General features: G+C 45.7%; 1 protein-coding gene across 3 annotated transcripts in view; it reads left to right on the plus strand.

Annotated features, from left to right (window-relative positions):
- Nucleotides 1–9,311: 9,311 nt before the first annotated feature.
- The window catches only part of crtc3 (CREB regulated transcription coactivator 3), an 89,788-nt gene continuing 82,607 nt past the window's right edge, over nucleotides 9,312–16,492 (plus strand). For 2 of the 3 annotated variants that reach the window (XM_070864906.1, XM_070864908.1), the window contains exon 1: nucleotides 9,312–10,138. In XM_070864906.1, coding sequence (XP_070721007.1) covers nucleotides 9,902–10,138 — 237 coding nt within the window. In that variant the 5' untranslated portion in view covers nucleotides 9,312–9,901. The remainder of the gene's footprint in view (nucleotides 10,139–16,492) is intronic. The other variant, XM_070864907.1, reaches the window with a different exon arrangement.

Genomic DNA, 16,492 nt, shown 5'->3' on the forward strand with positions numbered 1-16,492 from the left:
GTTACTATGTTAAAGCAGCTACATTACCAAGTTGTTCCTGTGTAACCAGGCAACCGATGATCAGGTGAGGAGTTGAGCTGTTTTGTCGTGATTCTGCCCGTCAATCGTCGTGTGTTCTCTGTTGTGCCAAGCGCCACGCTGATCTGCTCCTGACTCAGGTGTTGGGTTGTGCCCAAGGATGGGTCTGTGTGTATCCAGGAGACCAGAGGAGCCAAACAGAAACACAAATAAACACAAACTGGAGCGCTTTGTCTGGTCTACGACTGGGATGTCACTCCCAAGTCAGAGTTCAGCAAACTTCAAACCCTTTCAATAAATGTGCAATTTTCTTATTGGGTTTCCATTCCTTGGCAAGAAAATAATTTGCCGTATCAGTAACATGGTGGCCCTTGTGTTAATCTGAAGAGGAATGTATTGCTACGCATCGGTTTCCTAAAGAGAGCAAGATACACTCAGCAGGTCTGGGGAGAGCTTTCTCGATCACTCCATATTTAGGCTGGAGGGAGGGTTTTTGATATAACCGGACACGTTTGAGGGAACAATGAAAACAGAAACATTCAAGATAGCCCAGCTTATTGTAGTCAACATGAGCATTCGAAGAGAAAAGAAGCAACAAAACAACTTGTATTTATATAGCACCTTTAACGTAGTTAAAACTCCCAAAGTGCTTCACAGGAGAATTATGATAAAAATTTGACACCGAGCTGCATAAGTAGAAATTAGCACAGGTGACTAAAAGCTTGGTTAAAGAGGTAGGTTTTATGGAGCGTTTTAAAGGAGGAGAGAGAGGCGGGGTGGTTTAGGGAGGGAGTTCCAGAACTTGGGGCCCAGGCAACAGAAGGCACAGCGATTATAATCAGGGATGCTCAGGAGGGCAGAATTAGAGGAGCGCAGACATCTCAGAGGGTTTCTGGGGCTGGAGGGGATTACAGAGATAGAAACATAGAAAATAGGTGCAGGAGCAGGCCATTCAGCCCTTCTAGCCTGCACCGCCATTCAATGAGTTCATGGCTGAACTTGAAACTTCAGTACCCACTTCCTGCTTTCACGCCATACCCCTTGATCCCCCGAGTAGTAAGGACTTCATCTAACTCCCTTTTGAATATATTTAGTGAATTGGCCTCAACTACTTCCTGTGGTAGAGAATTCCACAGGTTCACCACTCTCTGGGTGAAGAAGTTTCTCCTTATCTCGGTCCTAAATGGCTTACCCCTTATCCTTAGACTGTGATAGGGAGGGGCGAGGCCGTGGAGGGATTTGTACATAAGGATGAGAATTTTGAACTCGAGGTGTTGCTTCACCAGAAGCCAATGTCGGTCAGTGAGCACAGGGGTGATGGGTGAGCGGGACTCTGTGCAAGTTAGGACACGGGCAGCCGAGTTTTGGATCACCTCTAGTTTACGTAGGGGAGAATGTGGGAGGCCAGCCAGGAGTGTGTTGGAATAATCAAGCCTAGAGGTATCAAAGGCACGGATGAGGGGTTCAGCAGCGGATGAGCTGAGGCAGGGGCGGAGATGGGCGATGTTATGGAGATGGAAATAGCCGGTTTGAGTTACGCTGCAGATATGGTTGAAAGCTCCTTTCAGGTAATTGGCAAAAGAACCAACAATGAGCTGAGGAGAATGCTTTTCTCACACCGAGTTACGATCTAAAATGTACTGCCTGAAAGGGCGGTGGAAGCAGATTCAATGGTAACTTTCAAAAGGAAACCCTAGTTATTTACTGAAACAGAGCCACCTCTGTACCATCTTGTATCATAATATGGGCGAGACAGTTAGAAGCCACGACTGTACATCTTGTAAAGGATATAGACACACATCCAGACAACACCACCACACTGCCAATCGATCAGTGTCCAGTCAAAGAAAAACATTTATACAGCGCCTTGCATGCTCTCAGTATGCCCCAAAGCACTTTACAGCCAATGAAGTACTTATTAAAGTTCAGTAACTTTTGTAAATGTAGGGAGACAGCAGCCAATTTGTGCACAGCAAGAGCCCACAAACAGTAATAAAATAGATGACCGGATAATTTGTTTTAGCTTTTTAAAAATTATTATTCGATCATAGAATGTGGGCGTCGCTGGCAAGGCCGACATTTATTGCCCATCCCTAATTGCCCCTTGAGAAGGTGGTGGTGAGCCGCCTTCTTGAACCGCTGCAGTCCTTGTGGTGCTCCCACAGTGCTGTTAGGGAGGGAGTTCCAGGATTGTGACCCAGCGGCGATGAAGGTCCCAAATTAAAAAGCAGAACCACAAAGGTAATAATCTCTGGATTACTACCTGAGTCACGAGCAAATTTGCACAGGGTAAATAAGATCAGATAGTTAAACTCGTGGCTCACAGACTGGTGTGGGAGAAATGGGTTTTGTTTCATGGGGCACTGGCACCAGTACTGGGGTAAGAGGGAGCTGTTCCGTTGGGGCGGGCTCCACTTAGACCGTGCTGGGACTAGGGTTCTGGCGAATCAAATAACGAGGGCTGTAGAGAGGGCTTTAAACTAATTAGTGGGGAGGGGGGGGGGGAAAGGATTCAGGTGAGCAAAAATGTAAAATGTCAAAGAATTAGGAGAAGACAATAGAGCAGGGTAGCACTGGGGGAAATGAAAACCAGAGCATGCCAGGAAGGGACAACATACAGGTGAATCAGAAAGTGGGGTCAAAGCAGGAAAAAATGGTAAAAAAACACATTTTAAAGCTCTTTATCTGAATGCATGTAGCATTCGTAACAAAATAGATACAAATGGGTATGATCTGGTCATTACAGAGACGTGGTCGCAAGGTGACCAGGACTGGGAACTAAATATTCAGGGGTATTTGACAATTCGGAAGGACAGACAGAAAGGAAAAGGAGGTGGGGTAGCTCTGTTAATAAAGGATGAGATCAGTGCATTAGTGAGAAACAATGTTGGCTCAGATCAAGATGTTGAATCAGTTTGGGTGGAGATAAGGAATAATAAGGGGAAAAAGTCGCTGGTGGGCATAGTCTATCGACCCCCTAACAATAGCTACACTGTTGGACATAAATAAATCAAGAAATAATGGAGGCTTGTAAAAAAGGAACGGCAATAATCATGGGTGATTTTAACCTTCATATTGATTGGACAAAGCAAATTGGCCAGGGTAGCCTTGAGGAAGAGTTCATAGAGTGTATCTGGGATAGTTTCCTTGAACAGTACGCTGCAGAACCAACCAAGGAGCAGGCTATCTTAGATCTGGTACTGTGTAATGAGACAGGATTAATAATTGATCTAGTAAAGGTTGAATTTTAAATTCAGTTGGAGGGTGAGAAAGTTGGATCTCTAACCAGTGTCCGAAGCTTAAATAAAGGAGACTACAAAGGTATGAAGGCAGAGTTGGCTAAAGTGGACTGGGAAAATAGATTAAAGTATGGGACAGTTGATGAGCTGTGGTAGACATTTAAGGAAATATTTCATAACTCGCAACAAAAATATATCCCAATGAGAAGGAAAGACTGTAAGAGAAGGGATAACCATCAGTGGCTAACTAAGGAAATAAGGGATGGTATCAAATTGAAAACAAGGGCATACAATGTGGCCAAGACCAGTGGGAGGCCAGAGGATTGGGAAACTTTTAAAAGCCAGCAAAGAATGACTAAAAGAATGATAAAGCGAGGGAAGATAGATTATGAAAGTAAACTTGCATGAAATATAAAAGCAGATAGTAAGAGTTTCTACAGGTACCATCTCAGTACTGCACTGGAGTATCAGCCTGGATCTTGTGCTGAAGTCTCTGGAGTGGGACTTGAACCACAACCCACTGACTCAGAAACAAGGGGTGATACCCACTGGGCCACGGCTGACACAAGTTTCCACAAATGAAAGCCAGACAGTGAAACAGAACTCCATTCTTTCCACTTCTGTGTCCCGTGATGTGGAAACATGAGTTAAATTTAGATTTCAAAGGAACCTCTACGAGTTGTTTAATGATAAGTCACAGTAAAATGTTGTGGTTTGAATGCAGTATATAAAGTGCATGCTGTGTGCCCACTTACCTATGTCCAGAGGGCTTAGGGCGGGGTGGGGGGCAACGTTTCAGGAGCCTTGAGTGTGTGGTGAGGCTCTGCTAAAGTTTAACTCACTAAAGTCACGAATTGAGTAGACCGCTCGGATACTTGCTGCTACCTGCCGAGTTGCGACCATCTACCCATGAGGGCTTTGGTTTGCAGGGGAATCTGGGACCAGGGTGGGAACTATTCCATCGCCCAGGGACAGGTCCATCCCTGCAGGTTGTATGAGTGAGCCAGGTTGGTTACATATTGCAAGGGGGATGGAGTATAAAAGCAGAGAAGTCCTGCTACAACTGTACAGGGTATTGGTGAGGCCACACCTGGAGTACTGCGTGCAGTTTTGGTCTCCGTATTTAAGGAAGGATATACTTGCATTGGAGGCAGTTCAGAGAAGGTTCACTCGGTTGGATTCCAGAGATGAGGGGATTGACTTATGAAGAAAGGTTGAGCAGGTTGGGCCTATACTCATTGGAGTTTAGAAGAATGATAGATAATCTTATTGAAACATACAAGATACTGAGGGGGCTCGACAAGGTAGCTGCAGAGAGGATGTTTCCCCTCATGGGGGAATCTAAAACTAGGGGACATAGTTTCAGAATAAGGGACCACCCATTTAAAACTGAGATGAGGAGGAATTTATTTTCTCTCAGAGGATTGTAAATCTGTGGAATTCTCTTCCCCTGAGAGCTTTGGAGGCTGGGTCATTGAATATATTTAAGGTTGAGAAAGACAGATTTTTGAAAGATAAGGGAGTAAAGGGTTATGGGGAGCGGGCAGGGAAGTGGAGCTGAGCCCAGGATCAGATCAGCCATGATCTTATTGAATGGCAGAGCAGGCTCGAGGGGCCGAATGACCAACTCCTGTTCCTATTTCTTAGGTTCTTATGTAAATATAATTATTGACCCAGTATCCACAGCTCTCTGGGGCAGAGAATTCCACAGATTCACGACCCTCTGAGAGAAGAAATTCCTCCTCATCTCCGTTTTAAATGGGCGGCCCCTTATTCTGAAACGATGTCGCCTAGTTCTAGATTCTCCCACGAGGGGAAACATCCTCTCTGCATCTACCTTGTCAAAGCCCCCTCAGAATCTTATATGTTTCAATAAGATCATCTCATTCTTCTAAACTCCAATGAGTGTAGGCTCAACCCGCTCAACCCCTTCACCTCAGGAATCAACCGAGTGAACCTTCTTTGAACAGCCTCCAATGCAAGTATATCCCTCCTTAAATAAGGAGACCAAAACTGTACGCAGTACTCTAGGTGTGGCCTCACCAATACCCTGTAGAGTTGCAGCAGGACTTCCCTACTTTTACACGCCATCTCTTTTGCAATAAAGGCCAACATCCCATTTGCCTTCCTGATTACTTGCTGTACCTGCATACTAACTTTTTGTGTTTCATGTACAAGGACCCCCAGGTCCCCCTGTAGAACCTGGCCCGGTCTGCAATGTGATTGGAGCATTTCCCAGATCATCAGCGACCAGAGATGAATGATTTGTCTTGAGGTCGTTTTGCATACCACACAGTGTAGACATGTAGCTAATTATCACCACATCATCATAGGCAGTCCCTCGCAACGAGGACGACTTGCTTCCACGCCAAAAAAAGGATGAGTTCACAGGTGTTTCAGTGAAGGACCTAATATTCCAGATCCTGAACTACATCCTGAAGGGGTGGAAGATGCCTGTGCGTGAATTTTTTTAACGTGTGGTGGCCATTGTACACCAGCCACCACACGGGCTTGGCAGAGCTCGGTCTTGGTCCAGTGGCAAGGGTTATCCAATACGACTGGAGACCTGCTCTGCTGCACGGACCGAGTGCGCCCACATATTGCAGTGTGGGCTGGGCCCGTGCTGCCCCTGGGCCCCGATCACGTCCCTCCACAGTCTCTCGCCGCTCCTGCTGTACCTGCCCACGCTCCAATCACCGACCTGGACCTTGCTGACATCACTCTTCGCTGCCGTGGCCCTCCTGCACCAGCTCGCGCTGGACCTTGTGCTTTGGAACCTTTTTTTTCCAGTTGATAAGAGCCAGGAGCCATTTATTGTCATGTTGATTTCAAAGGCAAGTGTATTTAAAAGTCATTTTGCATCATCACATTCATAAGTTTTATTTTTCGTAAATATATAAAATAATTCTGAATAAGAAAAGGCTGTTGAGCTCATCAGGTCAATGTAGAATTATTCTACCCCGGACTTTCCCTTGCACACCACCAGTTGATGCAAAACATGAACACTAACTTCCTTCCCCCTTGCCAGCAGTGTAATTGTTAAACCCTGAATTCCGCTTCACAAGAGATAATGATCCCTCTTGCGCTGCTTGTATACTATATTGCAAGTTTATATTAACGATTTGGACTTTGGAATCAAAACACAATTTCTAAATTTGCAGATTACACCAAATTGGGGCTGAGGGAGGGGTGGGCAATCAATACTGAGAAGGACTGCAACAAATTACAAGAAGACATGAATCAACTTGAAGAATGGGCATATAATTGGCAACTAAAATTCAACACAGATAAATATGAGGCATTAAATTTTGGTAAGAAAAATAGGGAGGTCAAATATTACTGAAAATACAAATCGGAGAGGGGTAGAGGAACAAAGGGATCTGAGAGAACAAATACACAAATCACTGAAAGTTGCGACGGTTTAACAATGCTGTAAAAAAGCAAACCAAGCACTCGGGTTTATTTCTAGAGGGATTGAATTGAAAACTAGAGAGGTTATGCTAAACCTGTATCGAACCTTGGTTAGTCCACACAAAGTACTGCGTACAGTTCTGGTCACCATATTATAAAAAGGATATAGAGACACTGGAGAGGGTGCAAAAAAGATTTACAGGGATGATACCAGAAATGCGAGGGTATACCTAACAGGAAAGGATGATCAGGCTGGATCTCTTTTCTCTTGAAAAGAAAAGGCTGAGGGGTGACCTAACTGAGGTCTTTAAAATTATGAAAGGTTTCAATAGAGTAGAGACAGAGAGAATGCTTCCACTTGTGGGGAAGAGCATAACTGGAGGCCATCAATAGTCACCACGAAATCCAATCGTGAGTTCAGGAGAAACTTCATTACCCAGAGAGCGGTGAGAATGTGGAACTCGCTGCCACAGGGAGTGGTTGAAGTGAATAGTATCGATGTATATAAGGGGAGGCTGGACAAACATATGGGGGAGAGGGGAATAGAGGGTTATGCTGATAGATTTAGATGAGGAAAGACGGGAGGAGGCTCGAGTGGGGCATAAACGCCGGCATGGCCTGGTTGGGCCGAACGGCCTGTTTCTGTGCCGTATCTCCCGTGTAATCCTCTGTCAGTTATTTCTATGGGAGTGTAAACAGTGGAGGAAGCCCTGATGTTCATAGTACTAACAGGCCCCACTCCCTTAGTAAAACAGCATTGTAGATGAACAGAAATATGGGTGGAATTGTGGAATAAGTGAGCTGGTTTTAGCAAGGTGAATGTGGGGAGCGGGCAGGGAACGTCAGCAAACAATTTAAAAGAGCGTTTAAAGGTGTCAGTTGACCTCCTATTGACAATCCATTCCAAATGCTTACTGTCTTCCTGTGGGGAAAAAATCAGTTTCTCATCTCAAAGTGTGCGGCAAACCAGTCCGACCCACCCTTTCCCTCAACCACTGTCTATCCCACCTGTGACAGAGACTGTAATTCCTGTATTGGACTGTTCAGTCTCCTGAGAACTCACTTTTAGAATGGAAGCAAGTCTTCCTCGATTTTGAGGGACTGCCTATGATGATGATGATGATGTGAATTGACATGGAAAAAAAGACTTGCATTTATATAGCGCCTTTCACGACCTCCTGACGTCTCAAATCGCTTTACAGCCAATTAAGTACCTCTGGAGTGTAGTCACTGTTGTAATGCTGGAAACACGGCAGGCGCACAGCAAGCTCCCACAAACAGCAATGTGATAATGACCAGATCATCGGTTTTAGTGATGTTGGTCGAGGGATAAATATTGGCCCCAGGACACCGGGGAGAACACCCCTGCTCTTCTTCGAAATAGTGCCATGGGATCTTTTACATCCAGCTGAGAGATTTTAACGTCTCATCTGAAAGACGGCACCTCCGACAGTGCAACGCTCCCTCAGCACTGCACTGGAGTGTCAGCCTGGATTTTTGTGCTCAAGTCCCATGAGTGGGACTTAAAGACATAAAAATAGAGCCATTTGGAAATCTAATTTTTTTACGTTAAGACACCGAGCAAAGTCGTTACTTTAGTGCAGATTCCATTTGATGAAAAGCCCCCACCCCCCACTGGTTAAAAAACAACCTGTTGAGGAGCTAATGATTTATAGTGAGTGGGTCTCTTGTCTCCTCTAGTGGTGGAGTTGAGGAGGAACATTTCCCCAACCTTTCATTTTGTTTTTCTCTTCTCTGACTGTGTGTGGGTTCGAGCCGTGACAGAAAACCCAGGCTGAATTTTTTGTTTTGAGAAGCGAAAAGGGATTATTTTTGATGAGAGGATGACCAAGAAGTTTGGATGTCACTCTCCCAACTCCTGAGGGAAAGCAGGAGCAATCTTGAGAATTACCTTGGCTGGACAACTGGAAGTTTGTGCAAAGGCTTTTCATTTTGCTGGAGAATGTTGATGTTGACTTTGTGAGGAGGAAGGTCTGTGTGAGGAGGGTTTGAGGGGGAAAGTGTGTGTGAGGAGGAAGGTCTGTGTGAATTGGGTTTGAGAGGGAAGGTTTGAAGGTCTGGGTGTGAGGGGGGAAAGTTTGTGAGGAAGGTTTGTGTGAGTGAGTGTGAGGGACTGGTGTGAGTGATTGAGGAGTGAGTGTGAGGGACTGGTGTGAGTGAGTGAGGAGTGAGTGTGAGGGACTGGAGTGAGTGAGTGAGGAGTGAGTGTGAGGGACTGGTGTGAGTGAGGAGTGAGTGTGAGGGACTGGAGTGAGTGAGGAGTGATTGTGAGTGAGTGAGTGAGGAGTGCGTGTAAGGGACTGGAGTGAGTGAGTGAGGAGTGAGTGTGAGGGACTGGTGTGAGGGAGTGAGGAGTGAGTGTGAGGGACTGGAGTGAGTGAGTGAGGGGAGTGAGTGTGAGGGACTGGAGTGAGTGAGGAGTGAGTGTGAGGGACTGGTGTGAGGGAGTGAGTGTGAGGTACTGGGAGGAGTGAGTGAGTGAGGAGTGTGAGGGACTGGGAGGAGTGAGTGAGGAGTGAGTGTGAGGGACTGGGAGGAGTGAGTGAGTGAGGAGTGTGAGGGACTGGGAGGAGTGAGTGAGGGGAGTGAGTGTGAGGGACTGGTGTGAGTGAGTGAGGGAGTGAGTGTGAGGGACTGGGAGGAGTGAGTGAGGGAGTGAGTGTGAGGGACTGGGAGGAGTGAGTGAGGAGTGAGTGTGAGGGACTGGGAGGAGTGAGTGGGGAGTGAGTGTGAGGGATTGGTGTGAGTGAGTGAGGAGTGTGAGGGACTGGGAGGAGTGAGTGAGGAGTGAGTGTGAGGGACTGGGAGGAGTGAGTGGGGAGTGAGTGTGAGGGATTGGTGTGAGTGAGTGAGGGAGTGAGTGTGAGGGACTGGGAGGAGTGAGTGAGGGAGTGAGTGTGAGGGACTGGGAGGAGTGAGTGAGGGAGTGAGTGTGAGGGACTGGTGTGAGTGAGGAGTGAGTGTGAGGGACTGGTGTGAGTGAGGAGTGAGTGAGTGTGAGGGACTGGTGTGAGTGAGGAGTGAGTGTGAGGGACTGGTGTGAGTGAGGAGTGAGTGTGAGGGACTGGTGTGAGTGAGGAGTGAGTGTGAGGGACTGGTGTGAGTGAGGAGTGAGTGAGGAGGCGGCTGCAGAGTGCGGGGCGAGTTCCCGCGGCTCCATCGCCTCAGAGAGCGGGTGTTGTGCGGCGGTGTCTCTCCTCCTCCCCCACAACATGGCGGGGAGCAGCTGCAGCCCCGGGCCCGGCACTGGAGGAGCCTCGGGCGGCTCGGGCTCCGGCCCAGGCCCCGGCTCGGGCTCCGGCCCCTCCGGCAGCGGCCCCGGCCCCGGGCCCGGCTCGGCCGCCTCCAACCCCCGCAAGTTCAGCGAGAAGATCGCGCTGCACAACCAGAAGCAGGCGGAGGAGACAGCCGCCTTCGAGGAGGTGATGAAGGATCTCAGCGTGTCCCGGGTAAGTGGCCGGACCCCCCGGGGCCGCAATCACGCGAGGCCCAGGCTTCGGGGCCTAGCGAGGCTGAGCCTACAACAAACCCGGAATATTGTCCGAGAGATCCCGAGCTTCGTGAGCAGCGCCCCAAACACAAGCAGTGTTTAAATATAAATATATATAAATATAAATATATATAAATATATATAATATAAATATAAATATATATAAATATAAATATATATAAATATAAATATAGTCTAACAACTCAATATTTCAAACACTGAATATATTTTAATATTTAAAACATTAAATGTATTTAAACAATTAACTTAAATGTATTTAAACAATTCAATATTTTAAACATTAAATATATTTTAATATTTTAAACATTAAATATATTTAAACAATTAACTTAAATGTATTTAAACAATTCAATATTTTAAACATTAAATATATTTTAATATTTTAAACATTAAATATATTTAAACAATTAACTTAAATGTATTTAAACAATTCAATATTTTAAACATTAAATATTCAAACAAAAATATTTTAAACATTAAATATATTTTAATATTTTAAACATTAAATATATTTAAACAATTAACTTAAATGTATTTAAACAATTCAATATTTTAAACATTAAATATTCAAACAAAAATATTTTAAACATTAAATATATTTTAATATTTTAAACATTAAATATATTCAAACAATTAATTATTTAAAACAATATCTGTCCCTCAATCACTAAACACACTATCTGGTCATTATCACAGTGCTGTGTGTGGGAGCTTGCTGTGCGTAAATTGGTTGCCGCATTTCCCACATTACAACAGCGACTGCACTTCACAAAGTGCTTCATTGGCGGTAAAGCGCTTTGAGACATTCGGTGGTCGTGAAAGGTGCTCGATAAATGCAAGTCTTTAAAAATATATATATTTGAACAATTAAATATTTAAAACATTAAATATATTTATATATGCTCTAATTACATATGCTCTAATATTTATTATGTAATAAAATTAATTTTTATACTGATAATTTAAAATATTGCCTTTATACTTGAATTGTTCAATATGTTTGTATTCAACTTAAATATATTTTTAAGTGGAATCATAGAATGGTTACAGCACAGCAGGAGGCCCCTCGAGACCGTTCTGCAATTATTCTGCAGTGTGTTTTGTGCTCATTCACGTTATTTGTAATTATCCAGAATTGCTGTAAAAAGCCACCCTCTGTCCTGGGCCAATATTTATCCCTCAATCAACATCACTAAAACATTATCACATTGCTGTGTGTGGGAGCTTGCTGTGCCCAAATTGGCTGCCGCGTTTCCCACATTACAACAGTGACTACACTCCAATAAGTGCTTCATTGGCGGTAAAGCACTTTGGGATGCCTGGTGGCCATGAAAGGCGCGATATAAATGCAAGTCTTTCTTTAAAACAGCAAATAACCCGCACAGGTCCAGTGAACCAGTGCTGGTCTGTAAGGGCACCCATCAGTCTCTGTCCTCTCCCTCCCTCATTGACTGGGGCAGAGAATTCCAAAGACTCACAACCCTCTGAGTGAAGAAATTCCTCCTCCCCTTAGTCTTAAATGGCCGACCCCTTATCCTGAGACTATGCCCCCTAGTTCTCGACTCTCCAGCCAGGGGAAACAACCTCTCAGCATCTACCCTGCCAATCCCCCTCAGAATCTTGATTCAATGAGATCACCTCTCATTCTTCTAAACTCCAGAGAGCATGGGCCCAAACTACTCAATCTCTCCTCAGAGGACAACCCTTATCCCCAGGGATCAATCTAGTGAACCTTCATTGCAGCCCCTCTAAGACAAGTATATCCTTCCTCAGATAAGGAGACCAAACCCCTTGTGTCGCCCCAACTGGCCGATGTAGCTTGACTATTGATTGTGAAGTGCATTTATCCCCTGAGCCATACTGGGGTCATTATCTTGCACTCTTGATGTTGTGCTTCAGTGTTGCTTTATTGTCCCCTCTTTACTTTACAATTTTTGCTACTCAGTGACCTACTGGAGAACAGAAGTTTAATTTCATGGGATTTTATAATTGTTGTGACAATATTGAAATTTATCAGACACTAGCTGACTGGCCAGTGCCGGAAAGGTGCTGAATTCAAAACTAATCTGCGGAAACAATATTTCAGTGAGCGAGTGGTTGATCTATGGATCAGACTCTAGGGAGATGGTGGAAGTGGTTTGTATTGATTCATTACAATGCAATTTAGATAGATTTCTTACAGAAAATAACATTTGGGGACACAGTATGTCAGTAATGTGAGACGTGGCATGTGGGGTGTAGCGATCTCGGGGGAACAGGGGACTTTGGGCATCTGGTTCACGAAGCTCTCCCCCCACTGGGGGTTTTCCTCACCTCGTGTCTGGGTCTGTTGTAGACTCATTGATCAAGATTGGTTTATCCATTATCCTTGTATCCTGCAACTACCAGGCTGGGAGAAGGCGAACTAGATAGACCTTTTCTTGTCCTGCGATTCCTAGTCCATGTGTTCTGCGGAATTGCTTGTGGTAAATCAGATGTTGCTGCTGTTTTATTAAGACGAGATCGTGTCAGCTGTGGCTCAGTGGGTAACAATCTCACCTCTGAGTCAGAAGGTTGTGGGTTCAAGTCCCACTCCCAGGGACTTGAGCACAAAAAAAATCTTGGCCGACACTCCAGTGCAGTGCTGAGGGAGCGCCGCACTGTCGGAGGTGCCGTCTTTCGGATGAGACGTTAAACCGAGGCCGTGTCTGCTCCCTCAGATGGACGTAAAAGATCCCATGGCACTATTTCGAAAAGAGCAGGGGAGTTCTCCCCGGTGTTCTGGGCCAATATTTATCCCTCAATCAACAATACAAAAAAACAGATTATCTGGTCATTGTCACATTGCTGTTTGTGGGAGCTTGCTGTGCGCAACTTGGCTGCTGTATTTCCAACATTACAACAGTGATTGCACTCCAAAAGTACTTTATTGGCTGTAAAGCGCTTTGAGACATCCGGTAGTTGTGAAAGGCGCTATATAAATGCAAGTCTTTCTATACCTTGCGATGTGCGAATGCATTGTTCTGCACAGGTGCAGATTTGACTCTCGGAAGGCAAGGCAGTCTAACAGTTAAGTAAACGACGCCTGTCCGGGATGGGAGGTTATTGTTTAATGAGGGAGTTGTGTAGATTGATGGCTCCAGTTGGATGCACCAAGCACTAAATGACTTTCTTACCATATTTTGTGGGTTTGCTTTGCATCTGTAATAAAATGTGATGATGCAAAACGTGCGCCTGTATGCAATATTTTTCTATCTATTAGTAACAGGAGGTGTGCGTGTAACTAAAGTTTTTCTTGTAATGTACGAGCAAATCTCGCGTGTAATTTGTTAGTGCACGTCGCTTTAAGAACATAAGAAATAGGAGCAGGGGTCGGCCATTCAGCCCCTCGAGCCTGCTCCGCCATTCAATGAGATCATGGCTGATCTGATCATGGGCTCAGCTCCACTTCCCCGCCCGCTCCCCATAACCCTCGGCTCCCTTATCTCTCAAAAATCAGTCTTTCTCCGCCTTACACATATTCAAAGCCCGAGAGCCTCCACAGCTCTCTGGGGCAGAGAATTCCACAGATTTACAACCCATAGATTCAAGCCTCTAAAGTTTAATTGTTAAGTAAACAATGGGCTGGTTTGAGCAAATGCCCGTTAAGAGACGGAGTTTCTTTATACTTTTCTCTGAAGTGTGCTGTGGAGAGTTGAGCGTGTGGAGGAAGTGTGATGGGCAGTATGTAGCTGCCAACTGTGACCTTGCTCTGATCAATAGGTTCGCAGAAATACGTAGCTAATCTCATTTCTCAGTACGCGGGTGTATTTTGTATTGCGGGGTTGTGACAAGCGAAAGCTTCAGGGGGCCGAAAGCTGTCCCTAAATCCACTGCCCCCCTCCCAGCGTAGATATGGCTGTACTTCACTTCACCAGCGCTTGATTGAGCCTTTAGCTTCACTGGTGTCTCCCGAGCGATTTGCTCCCCGAGCCCTGCCAACTTCGTACAATTCACCGAGCAATCTAATGATCTGTAATCTAATCATTTTTAGTAGAATCTGGATAACCGTTGAAGATAATTAGCAGCTTTGAGTCTCCGGCCTGACGAACTAATTTGCGAACTTCACACTTGGTAGTTCCGAGCGATGTGCCTGGGTCCACCTGGGTCTGCTTTGCCCTCAGTGAAACAGGGGCCTTTTCTCTGCTGCAGTAACAAATGGCCGAAAAAGCAACAACATTTGCATTAATGATGTGGGGCATTTTATGTTGCGGCAACACACGTACAAAGCAGTTGCAGTATAATGCAAGGATGTCATAAGGACATAAGAAATACGAGCAGGAGTCGGCCATACGGCCCCTCGAGCCTGCTCCGCCATTTAATACGATTTTGGCTGATCCGATCATGGACTCAGGTCCACTTCCCTGCCCGCTCCCCAGAATCCCTTATTCCCTTATTGTTTAAGAAATTGTCTATTTCTGTCTTAAGTTTATTCAATGTCCCAGCTTACACAGTTCTCTGAGGCAGCGAATTCCACAGATCCACAACCGTCTGAGAGAAGAAATTCCTCCTCATCTCAGTTTTAAATGGGCGGCCCCTTATTCTAAGATCATGCCCCCTAGTTCTCCCCCATCAGTGGAAACATCCTCTCTGCATCCACCTTGTCAAGCCCCCTCATAATCTTATACGTTTCGATAAGATCACCTCTCATTCTTCTGAATTCCAATGAGTAGAGGCCCAACCTACTCAACCTTTCCTCATAAGTCAACCCCCTCATCTCCGGAATCAACTGAGTGAACCTTCTCTGAACTGCCTCCAGAGCAAGTATATCCTTTCGTAAATATGGAAACCAAAACTGCATGCAGTACTCCAGGTGTGGCCTCACCAATACCCTGTATAGCTGTAGCAAGACTTCCCTGCTTTTATACTCCATCCCCTTTGCAATAAAGGCCAAGATTCCATTTGCCTTCCTGATCACTTGCTGTACCTGCATACTAGCCATTTGTGTTTCATGCACAAGTACCCCCAGGTCCCGCTGTACTGCAGCACTTTGCAATCTTTCTCCATTTAAATAATAACTTGCTCTTTGATTTTTTTCTGCCAAAGTGCAAGACCTCTCACTTTCCAACATTATACTCCATCTGCCAAATTTTTGCCCACTCATTTAGCCTCGTGGCAACATACCCTCAATGTATTTACTTGGGTACACGGCCCCTTTAACGGCCCTTTCACATTTCCGCGCGCGCGTGCGGTTTTTTGATGTTAATAGTCGGTGAGCGGCCTGCACGGGCCCTCCAGACCGCTGTGAGATCACCCAGCTGAACGGGAACCTTGAGCAATGGCTGATCTCCCAGCGCGTGTGGTGAAAGAGCCACTCCAGCTTGGAGCTGGTCGCGGTGCAAGGGCAAGCCCTCGAGCAAACATTCAGAGGTTGACCGTGGGATCTCTCCCTCCCTCCCCTTTCTCCCAGAGGCTTTGACTGATGCTGGGGGTAAGAAAGAAAGACTTACATTTATATAGCGCCTTTCACAACCACCAGACGTCTCAAAGCACTTTACAGCCAATGAAGTGCTTTTTTTTGAGTGTAGTCACTGTTGTAATGTGGGAAACACGGCAGCTAATTGTACACAGCAAGCTCCCACAAACAGCAATGTGATAATGACCAGATAATCTGTTTTAGTGGTGTTGATTGAGGGATAAATATTGGCCCCAGGACACCGGGGAGAACTCCCCTGCTCTTCTTCGAAATAGTGCCATGATATCTTTTACGTCCACCCGAGAGAGCAGACGGGGCCTCGGTTTAACGTCTCATCTGAAAGACGGCATCTCCGACAGTGCGACTCTCCCTCAGTACTGCACTGGGAGTGTCAGCCTAGATTTATGTGCTCAAGTCTCTGGAGTGGGACTTAAACCCACAACCTTCTGACTCAGCGAGTGTGCTGCCCACTGAGCCACAGCTGACACATGGGTAGGATTCCATAATGTGTTGGGGTGGCCTTTAAGGACCTGGAGTGCGTGTGTCAGCTGGCAATTTAACTGCAGGGGCATCGCAACTGAGCCCGAACTTGATTCCACTTGCTGACAGTTCCAGGGCCCTTCCCTGCACGAGGTACTGTCCAATGACCAGGAGCAGCAGAGCTGCTAGATTTTGCCTAGGATTAAACCTAGGATGCTCTTGGATTGTGTGTGTGTGTGTGGCTTATAACCGCACCCAGTGCATTTCCAAACTGGGCTGTTGGTGCAGCCTCTACAGGGGAACTATCTGTCCCGCTTTTCGTCGTCACTGCTTTTGGTCTGGTTTCCAAAGACTTTGTGCTGTGTGTTCTAAACAAAC

The sequence above is a fragment of the Pristiophorus japonicus genome, chromosome 21 (assembly GCF_044704955.1).
Source record: "Pristiophorus japonicus isolate sPriJap1 chromosome 21, sPriJap1.hap1, whole genome shotgun sequence".
In the NCBI taxonomy this organism is placed as follows: Eukaryota; Metazoa; Chordata; class Chondrichthyes; family Pristiophoridae; genus Pristiophorus; species Pristiophorus japonicus.